This window comes from Pagrus pagrus, assembly GCF_965226575.1.
Source record: "Pagrus pagrus genome assembly, chromosome: 14".
NCBI lineage: Eukaryota > Metazoa > Chordata > Actinopteri > Spariformes > Sparidae > Pagrus > Pagrus pagrus.
The window spans coordinates 30,516,143-30,541,512 of NC_140198.1; the positions used below are offsets into that span (position 1 = coordinate 30,516,143).

General features: G+C 44.2%; 1 protein-coding gene across 1 annotated transcript in view; it reads right to left on the reverse strand.

Annotated features, from left to right (window-relative positions):
* Positions 1-18,661, reverse strand: part of LOC311269886 (vasodilator-stimulated phosphoprotein-like) — a 35,509-nt gene extending 16,848 nt beyond the window's left edge. Inside the window, exons 1-5 of the mRNA XM_084374388.1 lie at positions 18,486-18,661; positions 16,482-16,653; positions 14,606-14,786; positions 14,185-14,233; positions 13,460-13,763 (exon numbers count right to left, since the gene is read on the reverse strand). Coding sequence (XP_084230514.1) covers positions 13,460-13,763; positions 14,185-14,233; positions 14,606-14,786; positions 16,482-16,653; positions 18,486-18,490 — 711 coding nt within the window. The 5' untranslated portion in view covers positions 18,491-18,661. The remainder of the gene's footprint in view (positions 1-13,459; positions 13,764-14,184; positions 14,234-14,605; positions 14,787-16,481; positions 16,654-18,485) is intronic.
* Between the last annotated feature and the right edge of the window lie 6,709 nt (positions 18,662-25,370).

The following is a 25,370-nucleotide window of genomic DNA, read 5'->3' on the forward strand; positions in this document are numbered from 1 at the left end:
CTCTGGCCGACTGCACAAGAAGGCCAGAAACATCAGCACTGATCTCACACACCCCGGACATGCCCTGTTCTCCCCACTCCCCTCTGGAAAGAGGTACCGCTCTCTCAAATCCAGAACCGCAAGATTGAGTAACAGCTTTTTCCACCAGGCTGCCAGAACCATTAACCCACCCCTATTCATCTCACGCAAGGACTGACATTGAATACATACACTCACCGGCCACTTTATTAGGTACACCTTGCTAGTACCGGGTTGGACCCCCTTTTGCCTTCAGAACTGCTTTAATCCTTCGTGACATAGATTCAACAAGGTACTGGAAACATTCCTCAGAGAGTTTGGTCCATATTGACATGATAGCATCACGCAGTTGCTGCAGATTTGTCGGCTGCACATCCATGATGCGAATCTCCCGTTCCACCACATCCCAAAGGTGCTCTATTGGATTGAGATCTGGTGACTGTGGAGGCCATTTGAGTACAGTGAACTCATTGTCATGTTCAAGAAACCAGTCTGAGATGATTCGCGCTTTATGACATGGCTCGTTATCCTGCTGGAGGTAGCCATCAGAAGATGGGTACACTGTGGTCATAAAGGGATGGACATGGTCAGCAACAATACTCAGGTAGGCTGTGGCGTTGACACGATGCTCAATGGGTACTAATGGGCCCAAAGTGTGCCAAGAAAATATCCCCCACACCATTACACCACCACCACCAGCCTGAACCGTTGATACAAGGCAGGATGGATCCATGCTTTCATGTTGTTGACGCCAAATTCTGACCCTACCGTCCGAATGTCGCAGCAGAAATCAAGACTCATCAGACCAGGCAACGTTTTTCCAATCTTCTATTGTCCAATTTTGCTGAGCCTGTGCGAATTGTGGCCTCAGTTTCCTTTTCTTAGCTGACAGGAGTGGCACCCGGTGTGGTCTTCTGCTGCTGTAGCCCATCCGCCTCAAGGTTCGACGTGTTGTGCGTTCAGAGATGCTCTTCTGCATACCTCGGTTGTAACAAGTGGTTATTTGAGTTACTGTTGCCTTTCTATCAGCTCGAACCAGTCTGGCCACTCTCCTCTGACCTCTGGCATCAACAAGGAATTTGCGCCCACAGAACTGCCGCTCACTGGATATTTTCTCTTTTTCGGACCATTCTCTGTAAACCCTAGAGATGGTTGTGCGTGAAAATCCCAGTAGATCAGCAGTTTCTGAAATACTCAGACCAGCCCGTCTGGCACCAACAACCATGCCACGTTCAAAGTCACTTAAATCACCTTTCTTCCCCATTTTGATGCTCGGTTTGAACTGCAGCAGATCGTCGTGACCATATCTACATGCCTAAATGCATTGAGTTGCTGCCATGTGATTGGCTGATTAGAAATTTGCGTTAACGAGCAGTTGGACAGGTGTACCTAATAAAGTGGCCAGTGAGTGTACATACACACACTACCAAGTGCAATACATCCTCCTTCCTCCTCCATTGTACTACGAGCCCACTGTGTTTGCACTTTTGCACCACCTTGAACTTGCACATGTCCATATTTATGGGGACTTGTTTTTATACTGTTTATCTGTGTATCTTTTATATATACTGTTTTTATTTTTTCTACTGTCCTACTGCCATGTGGAGCTGCTAAACATATTTTCACAGTAAATGTTGGTGACAATGGTGACAGTGACAATAAAGGATTCTATTCTATTTAACAATGTAATGGGATGCGTAACAGAGGTAATCCTGGCCAGTTCAGCCACAGAACAGTTCATTGTAAACAGAACAGATTCCAACGATGTAATCCACTAAATCACACATTTCTAGATCTTGATCCTGCGCATCTCTAAGGTTACTCTATTTTACTAATGTTACAAAGCCCGAGCATCCTCATCATCTTCCTCTTCCTAGTCTGTGTTTTTGTGGTTGTCTCGGTGATCTTTTTCTTTTGCTTAGATGCTCCTTTTGGCTGGATTTCCAAAGGTAAATGATCACACACTAGCAACAGGTTGCAATGCAGGATTCTTGATCTTCCTCTTCCCTGCTTGGGTTTAAAAAAAAGGGGGCACAAAGGGGAGAAACCTGCTACCTCAAATTGTGTGCAGTTATATGCATAGATCCACTAGTTCAAGGATTCTTTCCAGTTTGTTTTCTGTTTGTCAGTAAGTGACTTTCACATTTGTAACAGTGTTCTGTTGAAGTGTTCGACTTTCCCATTTCCTAGCAGGTTATAGGGTGTCGTTCCCGATCCTAGTACGCCACAGTTCTTTTTCAGCTAGACAAGAGCTGGTTCTCACATTCTCCACCTTGATCATGGCCTATCCGTGCTGGCAGTCCAAACTTCAGGGCATAATCGTTGAATATTCGATCAGCAACAGACAGACCTGGAGCCTATGCAAAACAAGTGATGTGATCAACTTTTACCAATATATACTTCTATCTGCCTTTACATTTGTCCAGGTGGAGAAAATCTGTTGACACCAGTTTAAATGTCTGCTTGGTAATGATGCTTGTGAGAGGTGCCCTTGTTTCTTCACATGGTGTCTTTTGTTCCAGGCAGGTACATGTCCTTGCTACATAATGTTCAATTTCTTTTTGCATGCAAGGCCAAAATAATCTATCCCTGATCAGTGATGTTGTTTGATCAATGCCCTGATCCCATCTCATCATGCAATTCTTTTGATCCAGTGGACTTAGACCTCTCAGGTAATACAAGCTGTTTTGTTCAGTCTTTCTGCAAAGAATGCGGTTTGCATTGCATTACTGGACCAATGTTATCCAGTGTAGTCATCTTGCTGTGATTGTCTGATCTCAGCATCTGAGAATGGCTTGTGCATCTCCTCACTCACAGCTGTACATCAGAGAGGAGTAAGCACTGGACAGACCCATAGTGAGCTGGAGTCTTGAGCCTCAACAGCTAGGGTTGTCACTGCCACACAATCTGGTGCAAGTTCTTCAGTACACTGTCTGTACACACTGTCATTTTTACAGACATTCCTGACAGACTAGCGGCATCCACATTTTCTTGTCTGCATGATATTGGATAGTATTGAAGTCTGCAAGCTCTGCAACCCATCGGCAATTGGTTGCATTGACCTTGGCACTTGAGGACATATGTGAGAGGATTATTATCACTGAATACAGTGAAAGTAGATGCATGATACAGGTAATCTCTGAGTTTTTCTGTGACTGCCCACTTTCAGGAGAGAAATTCCAAATTTCCTGAGTGGAGATGGTAATTCCATTCAGCGGCAGTCAGTTTTCGGGAACCATGGGCTATCACACAGAGTTTGTAATTTTATCGTTGGTATAGAACTGCCTCCAGGCCTTGGTTTGAGACATCTGTGTGGAGGATAAATGGCTGTGGAATGTCCAGGAACCCAAGGACTGGTGGCTCAACCATGCCGTCTATTAGCCATTCCAGGATGCGCTGATGGTCCTCAGTCCACACAATTGGTTTGCGCTAGCCCCCCTCCTATCTGGCCCGTGACCCTATGTCAAAAATATAATGTAATCTGGCCCACAAAATTATTTTTTTTATTACATTTTTTTTGTTGTTGTTGTTTCACACCAATTTAAACTACCCCCTCGTATGCAATTGAAATAAAAAACACAATTATATTTAAAAAAAAATGTATTTAATGTGATGCAAAATATGTAATGGCAAAGGTCACGGGTGCCCGCACTGCTCGGAGTTGTACTTGTTTGGCTGTGAAAATCAAAGATGTCTCTTTCCAAACCACAAAGAAAAGTGAATGATAAACACAGACAGTTTCAAGACTGGTGGCTATATTTTTTCCTGGAGTTCAGTGGAAATGCTATCTGCCTGATTTGCAAGGAAAAACTCGCCATTCTAAAGGATAAGTATATAATATAATCTCAAGTGTCATTACTCGACTGAACAGCGAGAACAACATGAAAAGTACCAGGCAGAAGAGAGGAAAAGAAGACGGACTATCGTCTCAGCAAGGTCTTTTCCATAAAGCGAAGAAAGACGCTGATGCTGCAGTTGAAGCAAGTTATTTGGTGAGTGAATTAAGCCTTTAACCGTAGGGCCGTTTCTGAAGGATTGCATGTTGCAAGTCACTGATATTCTATGTCCAGAAAAAAAGAGCTTGTTCAACAATATCTCTCTATTGGCAAACACAGAGCAGATAAACGAGTTATCAAGTGACATTTATGAACAGTTACGAGACAAAGCCCAAAGTTTCACTGCATACTCTGTGGTGCTTAATGAAAGCACAGACCGGGACCAACAATGCCCAGCTAACCATTTTCATCAGGGGTATTAATAACAATGCATGGCCGTACGACAGCTAAGGATATATTTCAGCAGCTGTGCGACGCGATTGAGCGGGCTGGTTTACCATGGAACAGACTGGTAGGCATTCGCACTGATGGAGCCCTGTCCAAAAACAACGGACTGGTAGTGCTGGTTGTTTTGCACTGCATTATACATCATCAGGCACCATGAAGCAAATGCTTGAAATTTGAACAGGTCATGTCTGTTGTCCTGAAATATATCAATTACATCAGGTACAGGAGTTTACAGCACTGCCAGGTCCGGCCCTTTTTAGAAGAAATCGAGTCAGCATATGGTGATGTACTTTACTGAGGTACACTGGTGCAGCAGGGTGACTGGCTTGAAGAGTTTGAGTTAAGAGCAGAGGTGAAAAAATTCATGGAAGATGGCAGAATGGATGTTCCCGAACTTGATGATCCAAAATGGACCACGGATCTTGCATATATAAGGGCTGTCAAATGATTAAAATATTTAATTGCGATTAATCGCATGATTTTCCATGGATACCTCAGGATTAATCGCAAATTAATCACACATTTTTAATCTATTCTAAATGTACCTTAAAGGGATATTTTTCAAGTTTTTCATATTCTTATCAATATGAGAGTGGACAAAAATATTCTTGCTTTATGCAAATGTATGTTTATTATTATTGCAACAATCCAAAACAATGACAAATACTGTCAAGAATATTCTCAAGCTGTAAATTATTTCAAGCAGACTTTCGTCCTTTACAATGTTGATCTGCCTTTGGCGAGGGGGAGAAGGGCTCGAGTCCATTTTGCTAGTTAAAAGTCAGATAATCTGGGCACAAAGTGAGGCACACGGCGCAAAGGGGTTGTATTTAGAATTAAACCAATCCATGTATCATCTCCAATTCCCCTTAAGAGCCAGGTGTGCCAGGACCTGGACGATGTTTAACAGTGGCACTCGTCTTTATTGAGGGACAGGGATGTGGTCCTCGGATGCTGGACCTTCTGACCAGTGGTGTAGTCTAGTTTATTGTAGTGGGTATACTGTGATGATTCCCTCCCAGCCTCGTACACACCCGTCCGACACCCCATAAGCACCACCACACTCACTAACACATACAGTAGGCTACATGCATCCACACATAATTGAAAGCATTCTGAAAGACTGGGTATGTATTATCAACAATGTATTAGCAACACAAGACTTTAACAGCATATGACATTTACAGCTGGAGAGATTTAAATTTAAATCACCAGGGATGGTGATTAACACTAAAACAGTTGTAACCCGGGTCATAAATACCTGTGCAGTGACGTCACCATCTTGTGTCTCTCGTGAGATTTTCATGAGCCAATCAGAGCAGCCGTAAGGCTACATACGGCAGTAGTAGCAGCAGCAGCAGCAGCAGCAGCAGGTAGAGTCAGACGGTGTGAGAGAGCAAGTGTGTGGGCAGTGGCGTGTATCTGTGGAGTGAAGCTGACAGACGGAGCTTGACGTCCGCAGCCGCCGATCTGAGTTGAGTGACTGTATGCCTTGAGTGAACGGCGGAGTTGGTGAGTGCTGTGTTGTTGTGCTACATGCTAAGCTGCTACTTCCTGCTCTGGTTGTCGCTCTTGTAAAAGTGTTACAGGTTTCTATGATGTTATGTGTTTACGAATGTATATGTATAAATGTGTATGGGTGGAGTGTGTATTTAAACTGTGCTTCAAACTGTGAAGCCCTGCTATTTTTAGCGGTTAGCGTGGGCCGCTAGCTTAGTTGCTAATGTTAGCAAGCGGAAATGGGAATGCTAACCCTAAACCAGAAGTGATGTCTTTGCCCTGTAAAAATATTAGTGGTATTAAGTGAATTCAATGTTTTATTTCACTTTATTCACTATTGAGCTTTTTGATATTTCTAGAAATGACACAGCTGTGATTTATTTATTATGTTTGATTGTTTAAAGTGGGCCTTGTGTTTATACAGGCCAGGTTTTCCTGAGACCTTGATGGCGAGCTAGCGACCAGGATCCAGAAGCAACATGTCTGCCTGAGTGGTGGGACACCAATGATCTTCTCCATTCATCCTTCACACACACTAAATCACCAGCCCAATCCCCTTTTCTCTCCCCGTCCTGGACAATTCATACCCACACATCTCGCACAGACTCTCTCACTCTTTTGGGGTGGACAGGATCGGACTATTGGGACTGGAGCAGCAATTCGTTGCATTGTTTTTTCTGAGTGTGGTCTACTATTTGTGTGTGATTAATTTGATGCAATTGGTTTCATAGAAGTGTGTTCTCTGATAACATTTCTTTTCTTTTTTTTATTAGAGGTGCAGACATAATCTATGCAAACTATCAACTCAAAGCTTGTGGCCTACTGTATATTCTGTAAATATTGCTTATCACTGTGTACAATACACCTTCTTTAGCAAACTCCATTGTCTGTGGTTTTCATTCTTATTCTGGGCCTCAGAATAATTCAGTCCTCCCGTGCCTTTCACTTCTGACTAGCCTAAACATTCTTTTCACCATTGGCACTTGCTACACAGTGTTTTTGTGTTAATCACCATCCCTGGTGATTTCGCATGGCTGGAGGAGACAGTCAGCCACTGTTTTGACAGTCAATGGTGTGCTTCACATGGGGGTTCATCACAGATCTTTGGGCTTTTTAATCATGGTCTGGATGAGAGTGAGAAAAAAATACAGTCCTCAACAGACCACAATTAGGAGAGGAATTAAAACAGTATATTGACTTATCTTATCTTCAATGGAAAAATAAGTAAAAATCCTGCATTCAAAAAATCCTGCATTCAAAAACATAAGCATTATCTAAATATACTCACAGTATTAAAAGTAAAAGTACTCATATTGCAGAAACATTGCCACTGTGAGTGTTACATCATTATGCATCATATAATTGGATTATTAATTCTGATGCATTAATGTGTAAGTAGCATTTTACTATTGTAGTTTGTCAAGGTGGAGCCAATAAACTGATCACGTTTTCTATATAAAATCTTAATCTGAGAAGTAACTAGTAACTAAAGCTGTTAAATCAATGTAGTGGACTAAAAAGTACAATGTTTCCCTCTGAAATCTAGTGGAGTAGAAGTATAAAGTAGCATAAAATGTATATACTCAAGTAAACAACAAGTGCCTCAAAAACTATTAAACATGACGGACGTTGAGAACATTGCTCGCAGTTAGCTAACTTCAGTTACACTAGATATGGCACAGCAGTAAATATATTTCAATATGCACACCAACAATCCCCTGCTGTTACAATAAATCTGCTAACTTGTATGTGACTTTCACGTACCAGGTGTAGCGTTACCATCAGGCTCCTTTTCTGTAACGTTGGTTTCTGTAGTGTCATCTGAAGCGGCAGCCACAGCTTCAGGGCCAGGCTTACGAAAACACTCTAACAGTGTAGTTTGCTTTCGTTTCATATCTCCTTTGGTGGTATATACTACAATACTATAGAAAAGTAATTTTACATTATGTTAGCTAATTTTAAACTTGCAACGCTGAGAGCTACTGTCTAGCCAGGGAAATAACCATCAAGCAACCGTGTTCGTTGGTAGGTGACGTCAGGTATAGGTCACGGACTCACGGCCAAACTCAAGCTACATACAAAGAGCGCACAAGGGAAAAAAAAAAAAAAAAAGAGAGCGCACAGGGTGAATTTTATGAATGGAAGTGAAAAGAGGAGATGCATTCCCCTTCAAAAATTTATTTTATTGCAGTTATTTACCCAGTATTTGCGAAACAAAATCACTGAAGTTAAAGTTCTGTCACAAAACTATATTGTTACGGATCTTTGAACAGTTTTAAGTGGACATACGGAAATCCTGGAGATTTCTTAGTGGGTATACACCGTATACCTGTGTATCACGTAGACTACACCACTGCTTCTGACTTCTGACATTAAAGCCAGCCGAACTGGTGTCTCTTGCCTCTGTATATTTGTATCCAAAGATATCACATATGGTGATGAGGATAAAAGCCTAAGTTAGGGCAAAGGATGACTGCTGTCTGAGATTCTTGACCATTTTTTCATCGCAATTGGTATTGATGATGAAGAAAGGAGACAAGCTGAGCTGCTGAGTGGTGTGGATGCTCAGACCTATGCACGGATGAGGAACCTGCTCAGCTTGGATAAATCAGAAGATCATTTGTACAATGAACTGGTGAGTCTGATGAAAGATCACTTTAACCCTAAACCAAGTGAAATAATGCAATGGTGGAAATGTAATAAATGGAGCAGAATCAGAGGGTCTGTGAACAAGGTGAGCAATGCCCGCACAAAACCCCAGCCAGACATGAGGAAATGCTACAGATTGCGGGGCTAAAGACTGCAGGTTTGCCAACAAGAAGTGTGGAAAGGTGGGGCACCAACGAAGAGTCTGATGCTGATGCTGAGAGGAGCGTGCTTGGGTTGAGACCTCCGGAAGTCAACAATCATCACCTTCATTTTTTCCGCATTGAGCACCAGATTATTTTCTCTGCACCAACCCTCTAGATGTTTAACTTCTTCTCTGTACAGTGATTCCTCATTTCTATGAATGAGTCCCACCACTGTGGTGTCATCCGCAAGCCTTGCCTCTGCGACGTCCACAGCCTCGGCAGCTCTCGGAAGTGGAGAGCTGCTGAGGCTGTGGACGTCGTAAAGGCAAGGCTACGGCAAAGGGTGCTGGTGGGCACAGTGGCACATGGAAGAGCTGGCCTAGGCAGCGGTAGAACACCTTGCTACAACAAGGCACAGGGGACAGAGAGGAGGTCGCTGATCCTTGAGGAGGTGTGAGCAGGTGTTGAGGAGAAGCAAGCCAGCCAGATGGTGGGAATGCGGCAGCAGGGAGCCTGGACGAGATGGGAGCAAGCTGCAGAGCGCAAGGTCACATGGACCGAGCTGTGGAAAGCTGAACCCCATCAGATAAAATTCTTGATCCAGGCGGTCTACGACGTGTTGCCAAGTCCATCCAACCTCTTCATCTGGGGGAAGGTGGAGACACCAGCTTGCCCCCTCTGCCAGAGGAGAGGAACCTTGGAGCACATTCTAAGCTGCTGCACAAAAGCCCTAGGCGAAGGGCAGAAGTGGCGTCGAATTGGCTGTGGATCAGGAGGGGAGAGGTGTGGCATGTAGGTTAGCGCAACCTGGACACAAGCTGGGGCTTGATCAACCCAAGCTGGGTCGCCTGTAGGGGGCGGGGGGACGACTTTCTCTCCATCAGAAAGTCCCGGATCCAGAGACATGTGGCGGTGTTCAGGCCGAGTAGGAGGAGTTTCTCCATTAGTCTCTGGGGGACGATGGTATTTAATGCTGAGCTGAAATCAATGTACAGGATTCTGGCGTAGGTGTCTTTCAAGTCCAGATGGGTGATGACTGAGTGCAAAGTGGTGGATATTGCATTCTCTGTGAAGCGGTTGGGACGATAAGCAAACTGGTGTGGGTCATGTGATGCAGGGAGGCTGGCTGTGATGTGTGGTTTGACAAGCCGCTAAAAACACTTCATCACAATTGGTGTCAGTGTGACGGGGCGGTAGTCATTCAGACAGGATACAACTGATTTCTTTGCTACTGGTATTATAGTGGATGTTTTGAAGCATCTGGGGACGATGGCCTGACTGGTGGAGATGTTGAAGATGTCAGTCAGGACATCTGCTAGCTCACCAGCGCAGGTTCTGAGATGTTATCCGGGCCTCCTGCTTTCCGTGGGTTGACCCTGGTTAGGGCCCTGCGTGTGTCTGCTGCATTGATGGTGAGGGCTGGCCCGATAGATGGTAGAGAAGTACCAGCCCACCCTCTGGTTGTCGGGTTTGGTGCTTCAAAGCATGCAAAGAAGTTGTTGAGCCTCAAATATGCAAATTAATTTAAATAGGGCCTGCACCGGGGATTCCCCTCTCTGCACCATCAGATTTACACCATGAGTAAAGGGAAGAAGCGCAACTTCACCGAGTCTGAGCTCTAAACGCTATTAAATGAAGTCGAGACGCGAAGATCTGTATTATTTGGTAGCCTCTTGTCAGGGATAAACACCAAAAAAAGAAATGTGAGTGGGAGTGTTTGTGAGGCAGTGAACGCTGTGGGGTCGGAGCAGCACACGCTCACTGAAATTTTTTTTAAAAATGGTCCGACGTGAAGGTGGACAGGAAGGGAGGAACTGACCCCCTTTGATCAGAGAGTGGCGGCTATTGTGGATGACACAGCTCTTACCGGAGTTGTGGGGGCCCATAACCCTAACCCTAACCCTAACCCAAGGTAAATGTTTTAAACTCAGAAATGTTGTCATTATACTGGTCATACAATAGGCTGCTCACATTACAAATGCTCGTGCGTAAATTTGCCAGGATATAAACACATTGACTCATTTTCAATTACTTCATTTTTTTATTATCATCATTTCTGAATAGACGATGAGCCAGGAGAGGGCACCTCCACCGGCACCGCGCGCCCTGGCGTCTCCACCAGCACGATGCTCCCCGGCGACTCTACGCCAGCTGCTGACGTCCGCCCGACTGGCCGTGTCCTCACACAAGCTGTGCTAGAATCACAGGAGGTGATGTAACGTGCGTACACCAGCCATGAAGCTGGCGTGGGGCACCGCACATTTCCACGGTCATTTCACTTTTGATACATCTGACCGGAAAATGACATACGGCACGTTTTTGTGCGTACGCAACATTGATACATGAGGCCCCAGGACCAGCATGTTCTGTGCTATAGTTTTAACGTCCACAACTTGCTTGAACTTGGGGAAAACAGCCTTTAAACTGGTGTGGTTGAAATCCCCTGCCACCACTACAAAGCTATGCAGGTGTTTAGTCAGGAGCTCACTGATGGCATCTTGTAGCCCTCCAAGTGCCTCGTTAGCATTAGCTTTAGCATTTGTGCTAGGAGCTATGTAAACAACAGCTACAATCACTATGGTGAAATCCCTCGGCAGATAGAATGGCCGGCATTTCATGATGAGGAACTCCGCCAGCTGAGAGCAGTGTTTAGTGGCTAACGTGGCGTTTACACACCAGTCTTTGTTGATATAAATGCACAGACCCCCTCCTCGACTTTTACCGGAGGTAGCTGCATCTCTGTCCGCCCAAAAGGCCGTCATCCCCTCCAGCTGTATGGCTGCGTCTGGGATAATGTCCTGGAGCCATGTTTCAGTGAAAGCAAACACACAGCAGTCTTTCCACTCTCTGTGGGTTTCTCTCAACAAACATAGCTCATCCAGCTTGTTGTCGAGGGAGCAGACATTGGAGAGTAGGAGCGACGGTACTGGCTCTCTTCCCCCTCTTGGGTTTACGTTCGCACCACTTTCGTCTTCTCTTCTTACGGTTGGCTGGCTCCAATAAGATCCTGTGCTGGCGTAATATGTCAAAATCACAACCAAGCGTCATAGTTTTAGCAGCCTGCGTTACCCTGATTTTTTGGTAAAGCCTCTCAGCTGTAAATTTTGCAGTCTGTTCAGGTCTGGGATAGGTAGGACACCCAAAACTCTCACTCTCGCTGATCCCTAGAGAGGCTGCTGCATCCATGTGCTGCCGCCATAGCAACAACAGTGGTGTACAGTAGTAGTAGTGGTACAGTCTAGTGGGACGAGGGTGGATTAAAGCCTTCAAGTTAGACTTGCAATCAGTACATAAGATAGAGGACAGAGAGGACCCTCTACAGGAAGTTTTGTCAGAACACGAGTCAGCGTTTAAGGAGGAGCTAGGGATGCTGAAGAGCTTCACAGCAAAGATACACCAAATTAGACATGCTCATCAACAGATCATGCTGGATGAAGAATCAAGAAAGCATGTCACAGTGAACACACACAAGGGGCTGTTTACATACACAAGGTTAACCTTTTGTGTCAGTTCCAGTGCAGCCATATTTCAGCACACAAAGGAAGGTGTACTGCAAGGAATCGGAAATGTGGCAGTATACCTCAATGACATCATTCTAACTGGAAAGGATGACAAGGATCACCTCCACACACTGGACCAAGTATTGCGGTGGCTGGAGAACGCAGGACTACGTTTGAAAAGGAGCAAATGCCAGTTCATGGAAGAGGAAGTGACATTCTTAGAATATCGAGTGGACAAAACAGGGCTGCATCCACTGCCAGCAAAGGTGACAGCGGTACAGGAATTGCATTCACCCACCTCAGTGACAGAACTCAAAGCGTTTTTGGGACTGTTCCACTTCTACAATACGTTCCTTCCAAACTTGTTTACATTACTGGCACCTCTGCACCAACTACTGAGAAGAGTGAACTGTGGTCTTGGGGGCCAGAGCAGGAAAAGGAGAAATCAAAAGAATTTTTACAATCCAGCAGTGTGTGAAAACAAAGAACTGATACTGTACTGTCCCAGCTTGATTAACAGAGATTACTGTAGCTGTTATTTTGAGTACAGCATTTTCACAAGTATCTGTATGGAAGAAAATGTTTGATTTGCACAGATCACAAACCACTTATAAGTTTACTCCGTGAGATGAAAGCTGTGCCACAGATGGATACACAGAGGGCTGTTTTGTTAAGAGTGCATGAATGTGATTGTATACAGACCAAGTAAAGACAATGGTAACGCTGACATAGTGGAGTAGGCTAGGCGTAGTAAAGCTGTAACGTATCTCTACATTAACATGTACATTTGCACATGAGGAACAGCTGAAATTCTCAATTGATTATTTAAAACTCCTGACTCGCCAACAGGATCGGTTAGTATTTCATGTTACTAAATGATCTATGTTCTTTGGCCCATCAGAAGGTCACACACACAATCCAGATTCAGACAGTAAAATAGTTTGGCACGAAGCAGCTGTTCTGATAAATCCTTAGATCCTGTCTAAACATATTTCTTTCAGAAACTAAAAGTTTAATTCTGTTTCCTTTGTAGAGTTTATAACTACGGCTTTTAGTTTTTTTAATTTAAATATGCCACGATATTTGTTACAGTGACATTAATGCATGCGTGGAAATGTTTAAAATAACTGAAAGCAGCCTCTCAAATCATAAAATCAGAGCATATGCACACTGCAAAGCATAATATAGAGCCCAAGGTGTCCATAATCAGGAATTAATGGCATCTACACCGACCATTCATTTCTGATAATGGACACCTCATTAGGCATGATCCCATTTATACTAGCTCATACAGTAGAGCAAGTCTGCTTCAGGGTAATTGCTTTTGTGGAATACATAAAGGAGAAAACAGCTATCAGCACCTCACCTTGACTGTTTTACGCAGTTTGGTTCCCGCTAGAGCTGCAGCTAGATCACTCCCCCCCCCACCCCCTCCACTTCCTCCAGCAGGTGGTGGGGGTGGTGCTGGTGGGGCAATTCCCCCAGGAGGAGGTGGTGGAGGGGCAGGTGGGCATGCTCCAGAGGAAGGCGGTGGGCCTGGAGGTGGTGGGGGTGCTGGTGGAGCAGCTGGTGGGGTTGGAGGAGCAGGAGGGGCAGATGCAGCAGCAACGGCCTGCTTCTCTCTTTCCAGGCGCTCCTTCTCCTGCTGCTCCTGTCTCTGACGCTCTAGTCTGTACAGAGATCAACAGGCAATTCAAAGCTAAGATATGCTCCTGTTGTGGTGAAAACCCTGCAGCTTTTAAGTGATGTTTCCTATTTTTGTTTAGCTTTTTCCACAGCTGAGTGCACAGCTATGCCAGGAAGGACTGATTGATTCATTCATTAATTAATCATTGGAGCCATTTATGATGCATAACAGCCAAACAGGGTCTAGCTTCTCAAATGTTAGGATTAGTGCGTAATCATTGTCCACATATTAGCATAGCATTTTTCTGCAGAATGTCAATGTAGGCCTTGGGAAATTGTGGCATTTTTCAAAATTTTCAGAAAACTTTATAAACAATTATTTGAGAAATATAAACCAAGACAGCAATCAATGATAAAAGTAGTTTAAACAGTTTCTGCCTTAGTGTCATTAAAACTGAACAGTACCTTCTCTGGTGTTCCAGCTCCTGTGCAGAGGGTTCATTCTGAGCTGGGCCTGAGCAAAAGAAAATTGTCGTTGGGTGTAATTGGCAAGTGTGCTCCACTGCATCCAGATTATTTGAACTCAAAGAAACCTTAAACACAAGCAAGAGTGTAGCCCAGAGGAAATCCACCTAAACTATAGGCTCACATTGATTTTAATTGCAAAAAAAATAATAGTGTACAATGAATTCGGTGTCATCAGCTGAAATGTTTGCAAATATATGTTTTTTTTAACTATACATATTTAGTAACTTAAAAACATAACCATTTAGATTTAGATGTATGCCTTTACGACACTGTCTTTATAAAGTTGACAGTATGAGCAACAGAAATTCTTCACACTTCTGACCTTGATTTAATGTTCATCGTGCATTTCTGTATTTACCTGTGCCTGCCAGTCCATTGAGTACCTCAAATGCATGCATCATAGAGTTGGCAAAAAGAGCAGCATCCTCTTTACTGCCAAAGTTCAACCCCCACACCTGTTTGGGATCTCGCCACTGGTGGAAGTTTGGTGTGGCTTGATTATACTTCATCCCTTTCAGAATAGGACAGTTGATCACCACCTGGCATTAACAGGATGCAAAAGATAGTGACTATATTGAGGATTTGAGACAGTGTTGGTCAAAGCTTGAATTGTCATGAACACATATGTGCTGCAATTAATGCAAATGTCAGAGGTCACATGTGAGATCATTCAAATTCAATTCAAATGATCACTAGTGAATGCACATTTGCTTGAATTGCATTTAACTGTTAGTGTTACAATATATGTTGTAAAATTTTAAGCGCTGTATCACAGGCAACTGGACTTGTTTCAGTTTCTTGAAGACATTTCACCTCTCATCCAAGAGGCTTCCTCAGTTCTTCCTAACTGGAGAGGAGTTGCAGGCTTTTAAACTCTGTGTGGGTGTGTCTTTACAAACTCGTTAAGGACACGCATTAGCTCTGAGTTTCAGAGTCGTTAGGGCCACTTGTGGGTCGTTGACCCGACCGGCCTTCATGTGGGTTTCTAGGGCTAGGTGAGCCCAGGTGTGAATGGTTGATAAGCTGTCTGGGGAGGGAACTCAGTACTGCATTGTAGGTGGTTGATGAATAATGTCTTAGGCCACCTCCTCTGTTCAAAGACGGTCATTCCAGTTAAGATGGTGAAGGAATGCCTGCTACAGGACAGCACCTTGTCCAGCAAAACCAACTTTACCCCAGACCAAATTTGTGCCTTACTTCACCTCTGTCTGATGACCACCTACTTCCAATAAAGTGAAAGGTTTCTACAGACAGAAGCACGGCTGTGAGTCAAGACTCTGCTGTCCACTTACATCTCAAGGAGAAAAATCATTCCTTTGAGGACAGCAATGTAAACATCTTGGCCAGAGAAGACCGATGGTTTGAAAGAGGAGTAAAGGAATCCATCTATGTCGAACTGGAACGGCTGTCTTTGAACAGAGGAGGTGGCCTAAGACATTACTTGTCACCCACCTACAATGCAGTACTGAGTTTCCTCCCCAGACAGCTTAACAACCATTCACACATGGGCTCATCCATGAAGGCCGGTTGGGTCAACAACCCACAAGTGGTCCTAATAACTCTGAAACTCAGAACTCACACATGTCCTTACTGACTCTGGAAGGACACTCCCACACAGAGTTAAAAGCCTGCAACTCCCCTCCAGTTAATTAGAACTGAAGAAGCCTCTTGGATGAGAGGTGAAACATCTTCAAGAAACTGAAACAAGTCCAGTTGCCTATGATACAGCACTTACCATGACCTGGATGACTGAGAACCTTCATCAACATATGGTGTAAAAGTTATAATTTTCTCCATCTGTATAATAAGTCTGTATGATTTGAACAGAATACAATGCAGCTAAGTTTATTAAATGGTGATACATTGTTTAAAAGGAAAGGTTAATCATCAGCTCATAACAGAAGAGAGGTGATACCGAACTTCTCTACTGTGAATCCCACAGTTCAATAGTAAGTTATAATTTGATTTATGCAAGATACAACAAATGTAGGTCTCTGCTGGTCAAACTTCAGCAAACTTAAAATCTATTATATGATCTTTCAGAAGCTCTTGTCAAACTGCATTGTTGAGATTATTATTATACAGTGTTTCAAGAAAAAGGAATTACAGGCACATTAAATAATCATGCAGTTTAGTGTGTGTAGCCTTCAACCAGAGAGACTTTACTGTATGTGTTTCGAACCAGAACATGTGAACACGATTGTTTGGCTTTATTTGTGTATACTTTTTTGTACCTGCTGGTCGGCCTGCAGTTTGCGGCCTACCACTCTGAAAGTGTTGGCCGTTGGGTTGTGATAGATCTGGACGCGGCTGAAGGACGGACTGTCAGATCCCGCCGGCACCCAACGCTTGTTGGTGTCATCATACAGCATGACGGTCGCCCTCACCTGGCATATACTGGACTCACTGTTGGAGGGAAAGATGATGTGATATAGAGTATGAGTACTAGAGAGCAACATATGTAGTAGGTGAGATGTAGTGCAGATATGGATACCTGGTTTTAAACAGGTAAGCCATGAATATTCATATTTAGTCCTTAGTGCAACAACGAAACCCCCCCAAAAAAGCATAATTAAAATAAATAAATAAATACAAATAAATAAATAAAAAATTTACAAATGAGAACAATTTGCACTTTATTAGCACCTGATGTTGAAACTGGCTCCTGCTGGTTCTGGTGTGAAATTATGGCAGAATTTCAACCCAGAAGCCTAATATGTACAAGGTTTAGCAAAAGCAACATGTGTGCTGGAAAAGTGCTACATTTGAGTAGATAATTATGTGGTCGGTATACAACGTAAAACAAAGTAAGATTTACAGTACATAGCTACTTGTTAAAGTAATTTTTAATGTCTCTCCTAAAACTGCTAATGCTGTTAATCTTTTAATTTCAGATGACCTGGAAAAATAACACACAGGGAAGGTCCTACCCAAGTGGGTATCACACCTCAATGCTTTTTTTGGTATACAGTGTGCGTAGTATCACAAAGTGTCAAGTACCAACATCTGGCACTGAATGTGTAGTTAGGTGATTTTGTTTGTGAATCAAATAATTCCTGATTTAGTAATTGACAATTTTAGACTGTGTTATCTTCAGACAAAGTTAATGTACAACACCTACATTTGTGAACTTTGGCTTCTCTGGTTTAAGTGTTTTTGTTAAAAGTTCATGTTTCAAAGCAAGGCATTCTCTATGGGTGACCATTTTGAAAAATGTCAAAAGATCAAGAGCCCTACTCAACACTGAGTGTTTTTGAAATGATAATTCTTTCACAACTGGATATAGATTCCTACTAGTCATAGAACGGACATGGTGTATCAGAAGTGGAGGAAGTATTCAGATCCTTTACTAAAAACAGTGATAACAAAATGCAAGAATACTCTATTACAAGTAAAAATCTTATCTATGATGATATATCAGTTTGTGATTATTACTGATAATATAAACAATAATATTTTAGTATAAAGAATAATGAAATGCAAATGCTCAAGTGCAAGTAACCCTAATTGTACTTAAGTAGAGAATTTAAGTAATATACTTAGTTACATTCAACCACTTTAAAATAACTAGACAAAGACGTATTATTGCATATCTTTTTGTAGATTATATCTTTAAAACTAATTATACACAGTCTTTCACATATTTTTATTGTGTTAGTTTGAATGTTTTCCTGCAAAAGTAAGGAAAAGGAAAATACATACAATTGCAGCAGTAATGCATTTATTTCTATATACTCTATGTGGCATTGTGAAAATGAATTATTTTCAGTCTTGTTGCAAAGTCTGTAGCCTGTGGGAAATCTTCATTTCCTGCCAAAAAGGTTTCAATGTTTTGACCACTTCCTGTGCTTAGTGCAATGCTGCCTAATATGGACTGCCTCATGACACTTGCTAGTAAAATACAAACTTCTAAAAAGCATTAGCCCTCAAAATCTTTATCAACGATTTAAAAATATGCAAATACACAGCAAACACAGATACAGCTCTGATATTTTCATTCCATGCGTGACAATTGTAAAACAGAACCCTTCCGATGAACTCTGTACGTTTGCTTAAAGCAGGAAATATTGTCAGAACTAAAGAGCTTGTTAGGCAACGTTGAGTGTAGAGTTGATACAAAGCAGTACTGTTGTGCATTTAACAAGCACGTTTTTAAGCATAAGACATTAAAAATGATGTGGGAGAAAAAGCAGTTATTAGTGGATTTACTTTATCACTGTTTTTAAAAAAATACTCACCTCATATTCAGCTGTAGTCAGGATCCAAAGTTTCACTCGCTTTTAAACAAGCTGCTGCTACCCATCAATCTAAATGACTTCCTCTTTCCTCTCACAAGTATATTTGTTGTCTATTCAACCAAACCTGCTGTCATTCTTGTCTAAACACCTCCGACACTCTCTCCCACGATACTGTTTAACAGCAACCACTTGCACTTCTGCCTTTGTGTTCTCATTTCCTAGACAGGTTTTTTTTTTCTCTCTTCCTGTTCTCGTCTCCTCCACTTGCTCTTTTAGATTTTATTTTCACACCTCTGGCTCTTTCTGTCTCTCTGTGGCCCTGATTTCTGTGGAGATAGTTTTAAGTACTTCTTCAGATAAAGAGTTGGAAGCATCACATGGCAGTTCAGTGCTGCTTCAAGACAAGCAGCAGGTGTTAATAACAAAGGTGTTAACAAGTAGTTCTTACTGTTCTGTAATATACTACACTATATTTATCTATTTGTTAGTTTCATTATCCAACAACAGTATAATAGAGTAAAATTTAACTCTGAATGTGTTAAATGGACTAAATCTGGATTAATAATTGTAGTAGAACTGGACATAGAGGTAGCAACAGCAGCAGCAGAGTGAAGGGGAGATGAGGGGTAATGGAAGCCACATCTAAATGTTCTGAGTCATCCCAAAAAGAGGAAACTGCATAACAGTTTAAAAAGTTCTTCATGATTGATTGATGAATGGAGCAAATATATTCAGTCATTAAGTCTTTTGTATATTCAAAGTGAAATCACAGTTGTGGTTGTGTTTATGCTATTAAGTATATGTATATCTATTTTCCATATTCTCTTCGCTCCTCACCCCTCCCATCCCTCCCACTCCCTCCTCCCTCACTGCTGATGACTTTGCAACTTACTTTACTGGGAAAGTAAATGACATCAGCTCCTCATTTACTAACCGTGCCACCACCTGTTCCCTCGACCCAATTCCCTCCTCTCTTCTCCAAAACATCTCGCACGACATCTTGCCTTTCCTCACCACTCTGATCAACTCCTCCCTCACTTCAGGCCATATTCCAGCTCCTTTCAAGACAGCTACAGTAAAGCCAGTCCTAAAGAAACCCACCCTTGACTCGGCTGACATCCGAAACTACAGACCTGTATCTCTTCTCTTGTTCCTCTCTAAAACTCTGGAATGTGCTGTCTACAACCAACTGTCCTCCTACCTTTCACAGAACAACCTCCTTGACCCTAATCAGTCAGGCTTCAGGACTGCTCACACCACTAAGATGGCCCTCCTCACAGTGACTCACTCCGTGCCGCCAGAGCCTCGTCCCACTCATCAGTCCTCATCCTCCTCAACTTATCCTCTGCGTTTGACACAGTCAACCACCAAATCCTCCTCTCCACTCTGGCTGAACTTGGCATTGCTGACTCTGCTCTAGCCTGGTTCGCATCATACATGACAAATCGCACCTTTCAAGTGAATGACTCTTTTATTGTCATTATACAGGGTGTACAATAAAAACTTTGTTCGACTATTCTCGGTTAAAGACAACATAAGTTAGACAATATAAAATATATAAAAATATAAAAGGCACACATGGAGATCAACAAAACAAGACAAGAGCAGCAGTATATATAAAAGAAAGAAAGTGTCTGTGCAGCAGAAAGGTGTCAGTGCAGCTTCAAATAATGATAATAATAATAATAAGTGATAGCAGCAGCATGTATAACATGCATGTGTATAACAGTGACTGTTATGATGGAAATGGGATGATGGAGGCAACAGCTCTGGGGTAGAAGCTGTTTCTCAGTCTGTTTGTTTTGGTTCTGATTGTCCTGAACCTTCTGACAGATGGTAGCAGCTCAAACGTGGAGTGACCAGGGTGTGTGGTGTCTCTGAGGATGCTGAGGGCTTTCTTGTTGAGCCTTTTTGTGTAAATGGTGTCCAGTCCGGGGAGCTCCAACCTAATGACGCGCTGAGCCGCCTTCACCACACGATGGAGACTATAGCGTTATGCGGCTGTACAGCTGGCGTACCACACTGTGGCGCTGTTGGTCAGGATGGACTCTATGGTGCTTCTGTGGAAGTTGAGGAGTAGTTTTGGAGCAGAGGCGATTGCTCTAAGACTGCAAGGGAAGCTCAGCTTCCTCTAAAATGTCACCCAAAAAAAAAAAAGTGGTGAAATATTTACTGCTGTGCGTACATTTCATTGACTAAATACGCGCTAGAAAGCCTTCATCTTTTGTTCAGAATCAGCTACTTATCACAGGTAACTGGCGCAACTTCCTTCTCATTCATCCCCGCAGCGCCACAGCGCTTTACACAGTCGGACGCTCAGCTTCTACTGACTTCAATGGGGAAGTGTAGAGCGGGTTGTTCCACTGCAGCGAAACTAGACGCTCATTGGATAAATGCTGGGCTTTGTCCCGCCCATCGGACGCTCAGCGTCTCTGGGGGTCTATGGGGCAGTGGGCTGGCCCGGACGCTCGGCTTCTGCATGATGATTGGATGAGCTGTCTGAGGCGGAATCCTTTTTTGATTGACAGCTAAATGAGCGAATCAGCGATCTTGAAGAATAAACATCCACCGGAGCATTTTCCAAGTTTTTCATTCTGTTGTGCTGAACTGATCCGGAGACTTTACCGATCCCCAGCAATTGTGTCTTTGTTAAAAAACGACTAGCGTTGTGTTTGGCGACTCTGTTCTGTCACTCTGCGGTTTCTTTCCCCAACGAGCAGCGGAGCTTCTCCCCCCGTCATGATCACTCACACTCACAGGCGGTCACACTTCACAGTAGCCTAAAAATGAGCTTCCCCTCCTTGAAAGACCAGCAGCCGCCACTGTTTTGGAGGTAGTTTGGCCCGCTTCAGTTTCCTCAGGAAAAAGATCTCTGTTGAGCTTTCTTGACCAGCTGCATGGTGTTGTTTGTCCATGCCAGCTGGTTCAACAGTGTGACTCCCAGAAACTTCAGCTTTTCTACCTCCTCCACTGTCTCCCCATTTATGTGTAGGGGGGCGTGGGGTTCCACCTTAGTCCTACGGAAGTCAAAGATCATCTCCTTGGTTTTGATGGTGTTGCGGATGAGGTCGTTTACTCCGCACCACTGTATGAGATGATCCACGTCACGTCTGTAAGCTGTCTCATCCTCCTCTGAGATCAAGCCCACTACAGTCGTGTCATCGGCAAATTTAATGACAGTGGTTGAGGGGTACAGGGGTGCAGTCATGTGTGAATAGTGTGAAGAGCATTGGGCTCAGCACACAGCCCTGAGGGGTTCCAGTCCTGAGAGTGAGGGTGGAGGAGATGTTTTTGCCCACTCTGACTTGCTGTGGACGGTCCATGAGGAAATCCATGACCCATGCACACAGGGAGGAGCTGAGACCCAAGATGTACAGTTTGGAGACCAGCTTGTGGGGGATGACTGTGTTAAATGCAGATCTAAAGTCCACAAATAACATCCTCACATGGCTGTTTGGTGTCTCCAGGTGGTTCAGGGCGGGGTGGAGGGCTGTTATGATGGCATCCTCTTTGGAGCGGTTGGTCCTGTATGCAAATTGGTGCTTGTCCAGGTCAGGTGGGATAGTAGCCTTTAGGTGTGAGAGCACCAGCCTCTCAAAGCACTTCATAATAATTGGTGTTAGTGCTACAGGCCAGTAGTCATTTAGGCACTTTGCAGGGGAGTTTTTGGGCACCGGGACGATCGTGGAGGTTTTGAGGCATGTTGGGACAGCAGCTTGTTGTAGTGACAGGTTAAATATGTTGGTAATCACGCCTGTAAGCTGGTCGGCACATGCTTTCAGAACCTGCCCGGGCACTCCATCTGGACCAGTTGCCTTATTCACATTGACTCCCCTCAGGACGGTCCTCACCTGATGTTGCTCAAGGGCCAGCGCTGGTTCCTCATCAGCTAGGGTGAAAAGTGGAGCTGCTTCCTGCCTCTGGGTGTCAAAGCGAGCAAAGAACTGATTTAGGGCATCAGGCAGTGTGGCGCCATCCTCAGGCAGCAGGTTGGTGGATTTGTAGTCCGTCAGTACCTTGATGCCATTCCACATGCTGCGGGAGTTGTTGGTGTTGAAGTGTTCTTCAATGTGCTGTTTGTATTCCCGCTTTGCCTCCCTGATGCCTCTGTGGAGATTCCCCCGTGCTTCAGTGTAGGCCTGCTTGTCCCCTGACCTGAAGGCTGCATCTCGCTCCCGCAGTAGTGCTCTCACATTTGTGTTAAACCATCTTCTGTGTTGTGACATTTCCTGTGCAGAAATTGATATATCCCAAGACAGAGTCAGTATATTCCTCTAGGTCTGCCCCCTCTGCAAACACACCCCAGTCTGTGTCTTCAAAACAGTCCTGCAGCATTGAGGTGGCTTCCTCAGTCCATACCTGCACTGTTTTGATGGTGGGTTTTTCTCTGCAGATCCGTGGTCTGTACGCTGGGGTCAGGCTGAGAGAGATGTGATCTGACTGGCCTAGGTGTGCAGATGGAGTTGCTTTGAATGCTCCTGGGATATTGGTGTAGACTTGGTCGAGTTCTCTCTCGAGTTGCAAAAGTCACATTTTTGTGAAATTTCGGCATGACCAGTTTAAAGGAACTTGGGGCAGGATCAAGAAATAAGACTCAATAGTGACATGACGGCCGTTGCGGCCATTAGGGTGACTGCAGCCATCAGCCAAGCCGGTGTGGAAGCACGCATGAACTCTTCACAACAGTGCAGCTGATGCCTTATCCCCTTCACACACAAAGCAGCTGGGAAGCCGGCTCGCTGGGTGTAGCGACACACTAGCGCGGCGATTTACCGTTACGGTCTGAAAGGCACAGGCGAAAGCAAAGACGGCATATTGGGGGACAGAAATATCGTCTCTGATATGGGATTGCTGTGAGTAAGTGGCTAATGTTGCTACACAGACACAAACAAACCATTAGCCAGTGGCTATAGCCAGCTGCTAACGTCACCTCCCGGATAACAGGTTGGGCTTTCGGTCCCATATATAAGGGGACATATTTCTAACTATTCGGTTTCAGACTAGAGGACCATGTCCATCTGTAACTATTCAGTGTTACACAGCGGTGGACTGAGTTACATGTTTGCAGCTAACACTACTTAGCACGTTAGGTCACTCCGAGTCCTCGGTGATCTCGTATGATTTTCAAATCAAGCTCTAAACATGACCTGTAATGTTTTCTTAACTGGTTACTAGGAAATGAGCCATGTCAGCATCTGTTTTCAGTCCCAATTCAAGTTGAAGCTGCCTCCATTAGTTGAACGCGTATCTGATGTGTATTCGGGTGCCAGCCCGGCTTTGGTCGTAATTTCGTTTTGACTCACGACATACCGCTGATAAAACCCTCTTTTTCTGCTTAGTATGACTTTTTAGTGGACTTTATGTGGTGGTGGGTCGTTTGCTGGCCGTAGCAGAATCCATTACCACCCAAACACTAGTTTGGGTCCACCGCGCTTTTGTCTTCTTCCCGTATCCAAGGACGCGCATTCAGCATCATTGGACGTCACGTCCGCAAGACTGCTTGGGAAATTCGGACACCGAATTGCAGTACATTATGCAGCACACAGCCTGTTCAAGGCAATGGAGAGATACGTTGGTGGGCTCATTCTTTTTGGTTTTGAACGCTTCATCACCCATTAGCATTAAAAAACTTAAAATGCATGTTAATTTTTTACAAACCCTGCCCCAAGTTCCTTTAAAGTCCACATGATTAAAGTCCCCAGCTGCAATGACCACGCTGTCCGGGTGCACTGTGAGCTGTTTGCTAGCGCTTTCAGGTCACGTGGAATGGCTCTTCGTCCAAACCCTGCTCCCTGGAAACTGTCGTCCCTCAAGGCTCAGGACTCGGACCGCTTCTGTTTTCAATATACTCTAGATCAGTGGGCACTGCAATCACATCACATGGATTATCTTACCACTGTTATGCTGATGACACCCAACTGTTCCTCTCCTTTCCCCCATCCTCCAATACTCACGTTGCCCAACGCATCTCAGAATGTCTGGCAGACATCTCCGCTTGGACAACTGCGCATCATCTCAAACTCAATAAAAGTGAACTCCTCTTCATACCAGCAAAAGACTGCCCTCACATGGACCTGGCAGTCACTGTAGAGAACGTCACGGTATCGCCTGCATCGACTGCGAGAAACCTGGGTGTGATCCTCGACGACGGACTATCCTGCACTTTCAACGTCACCGCAGTTGCCCGATCCTGCAGATTTGCCCTCTACAACATCTGCAGGATCCGGTCTTTCCCCACAAAGGATGCAACGCAACTCTTGGTCCAATCGCTGATCATTTCCCGCCTGGACTATTGCAACTCTCTCTTGGCTTGACTCCCAGCCTCTGAGACTAAACCATTGCAACATATCCAGAACGCTGCAGTGCGCCTTGTTTTCAATCTACCCAAATTCTCCCATGTGACCCCCCTCCTCCGTGACCTCCACTGGCTTCCTGTTGCGGCCCACATCAGATTCAAGAACATGGTGCTGGCCTTCAAGGCCGTCAACGGAACTGCACCCATCTACCTCCAAACACTGGTCAGACCACACGCCCCAACGCGAGCACTTTGCTCTACATCAGCTGGCCGGTTGGTACCGCCATCGCTGAGAGCAAACAAAGGCCACTCAGTGAAGTCGCGACTCTTCTCTGTTTTGGCGCCGCAGTGGTGGAATGAACTCCCGACCAATGTCAGGACAGCAGAATCGCTCCCCATCTTCCGCAAAAGACTCAAGACTCACTTGTTCAGACTTCACCTCGGCCCCGCATAGCATGACTCCCTCCCAACCCCCCACCCTCCCCCCACAAAAAAAATATTTATTTATATGCACTTGTAAGTTCTTACCCATAGCACTTTCATCATAGCACTTTTGTACTTATGGTATCCTTGATAAATAGCAGCTACTT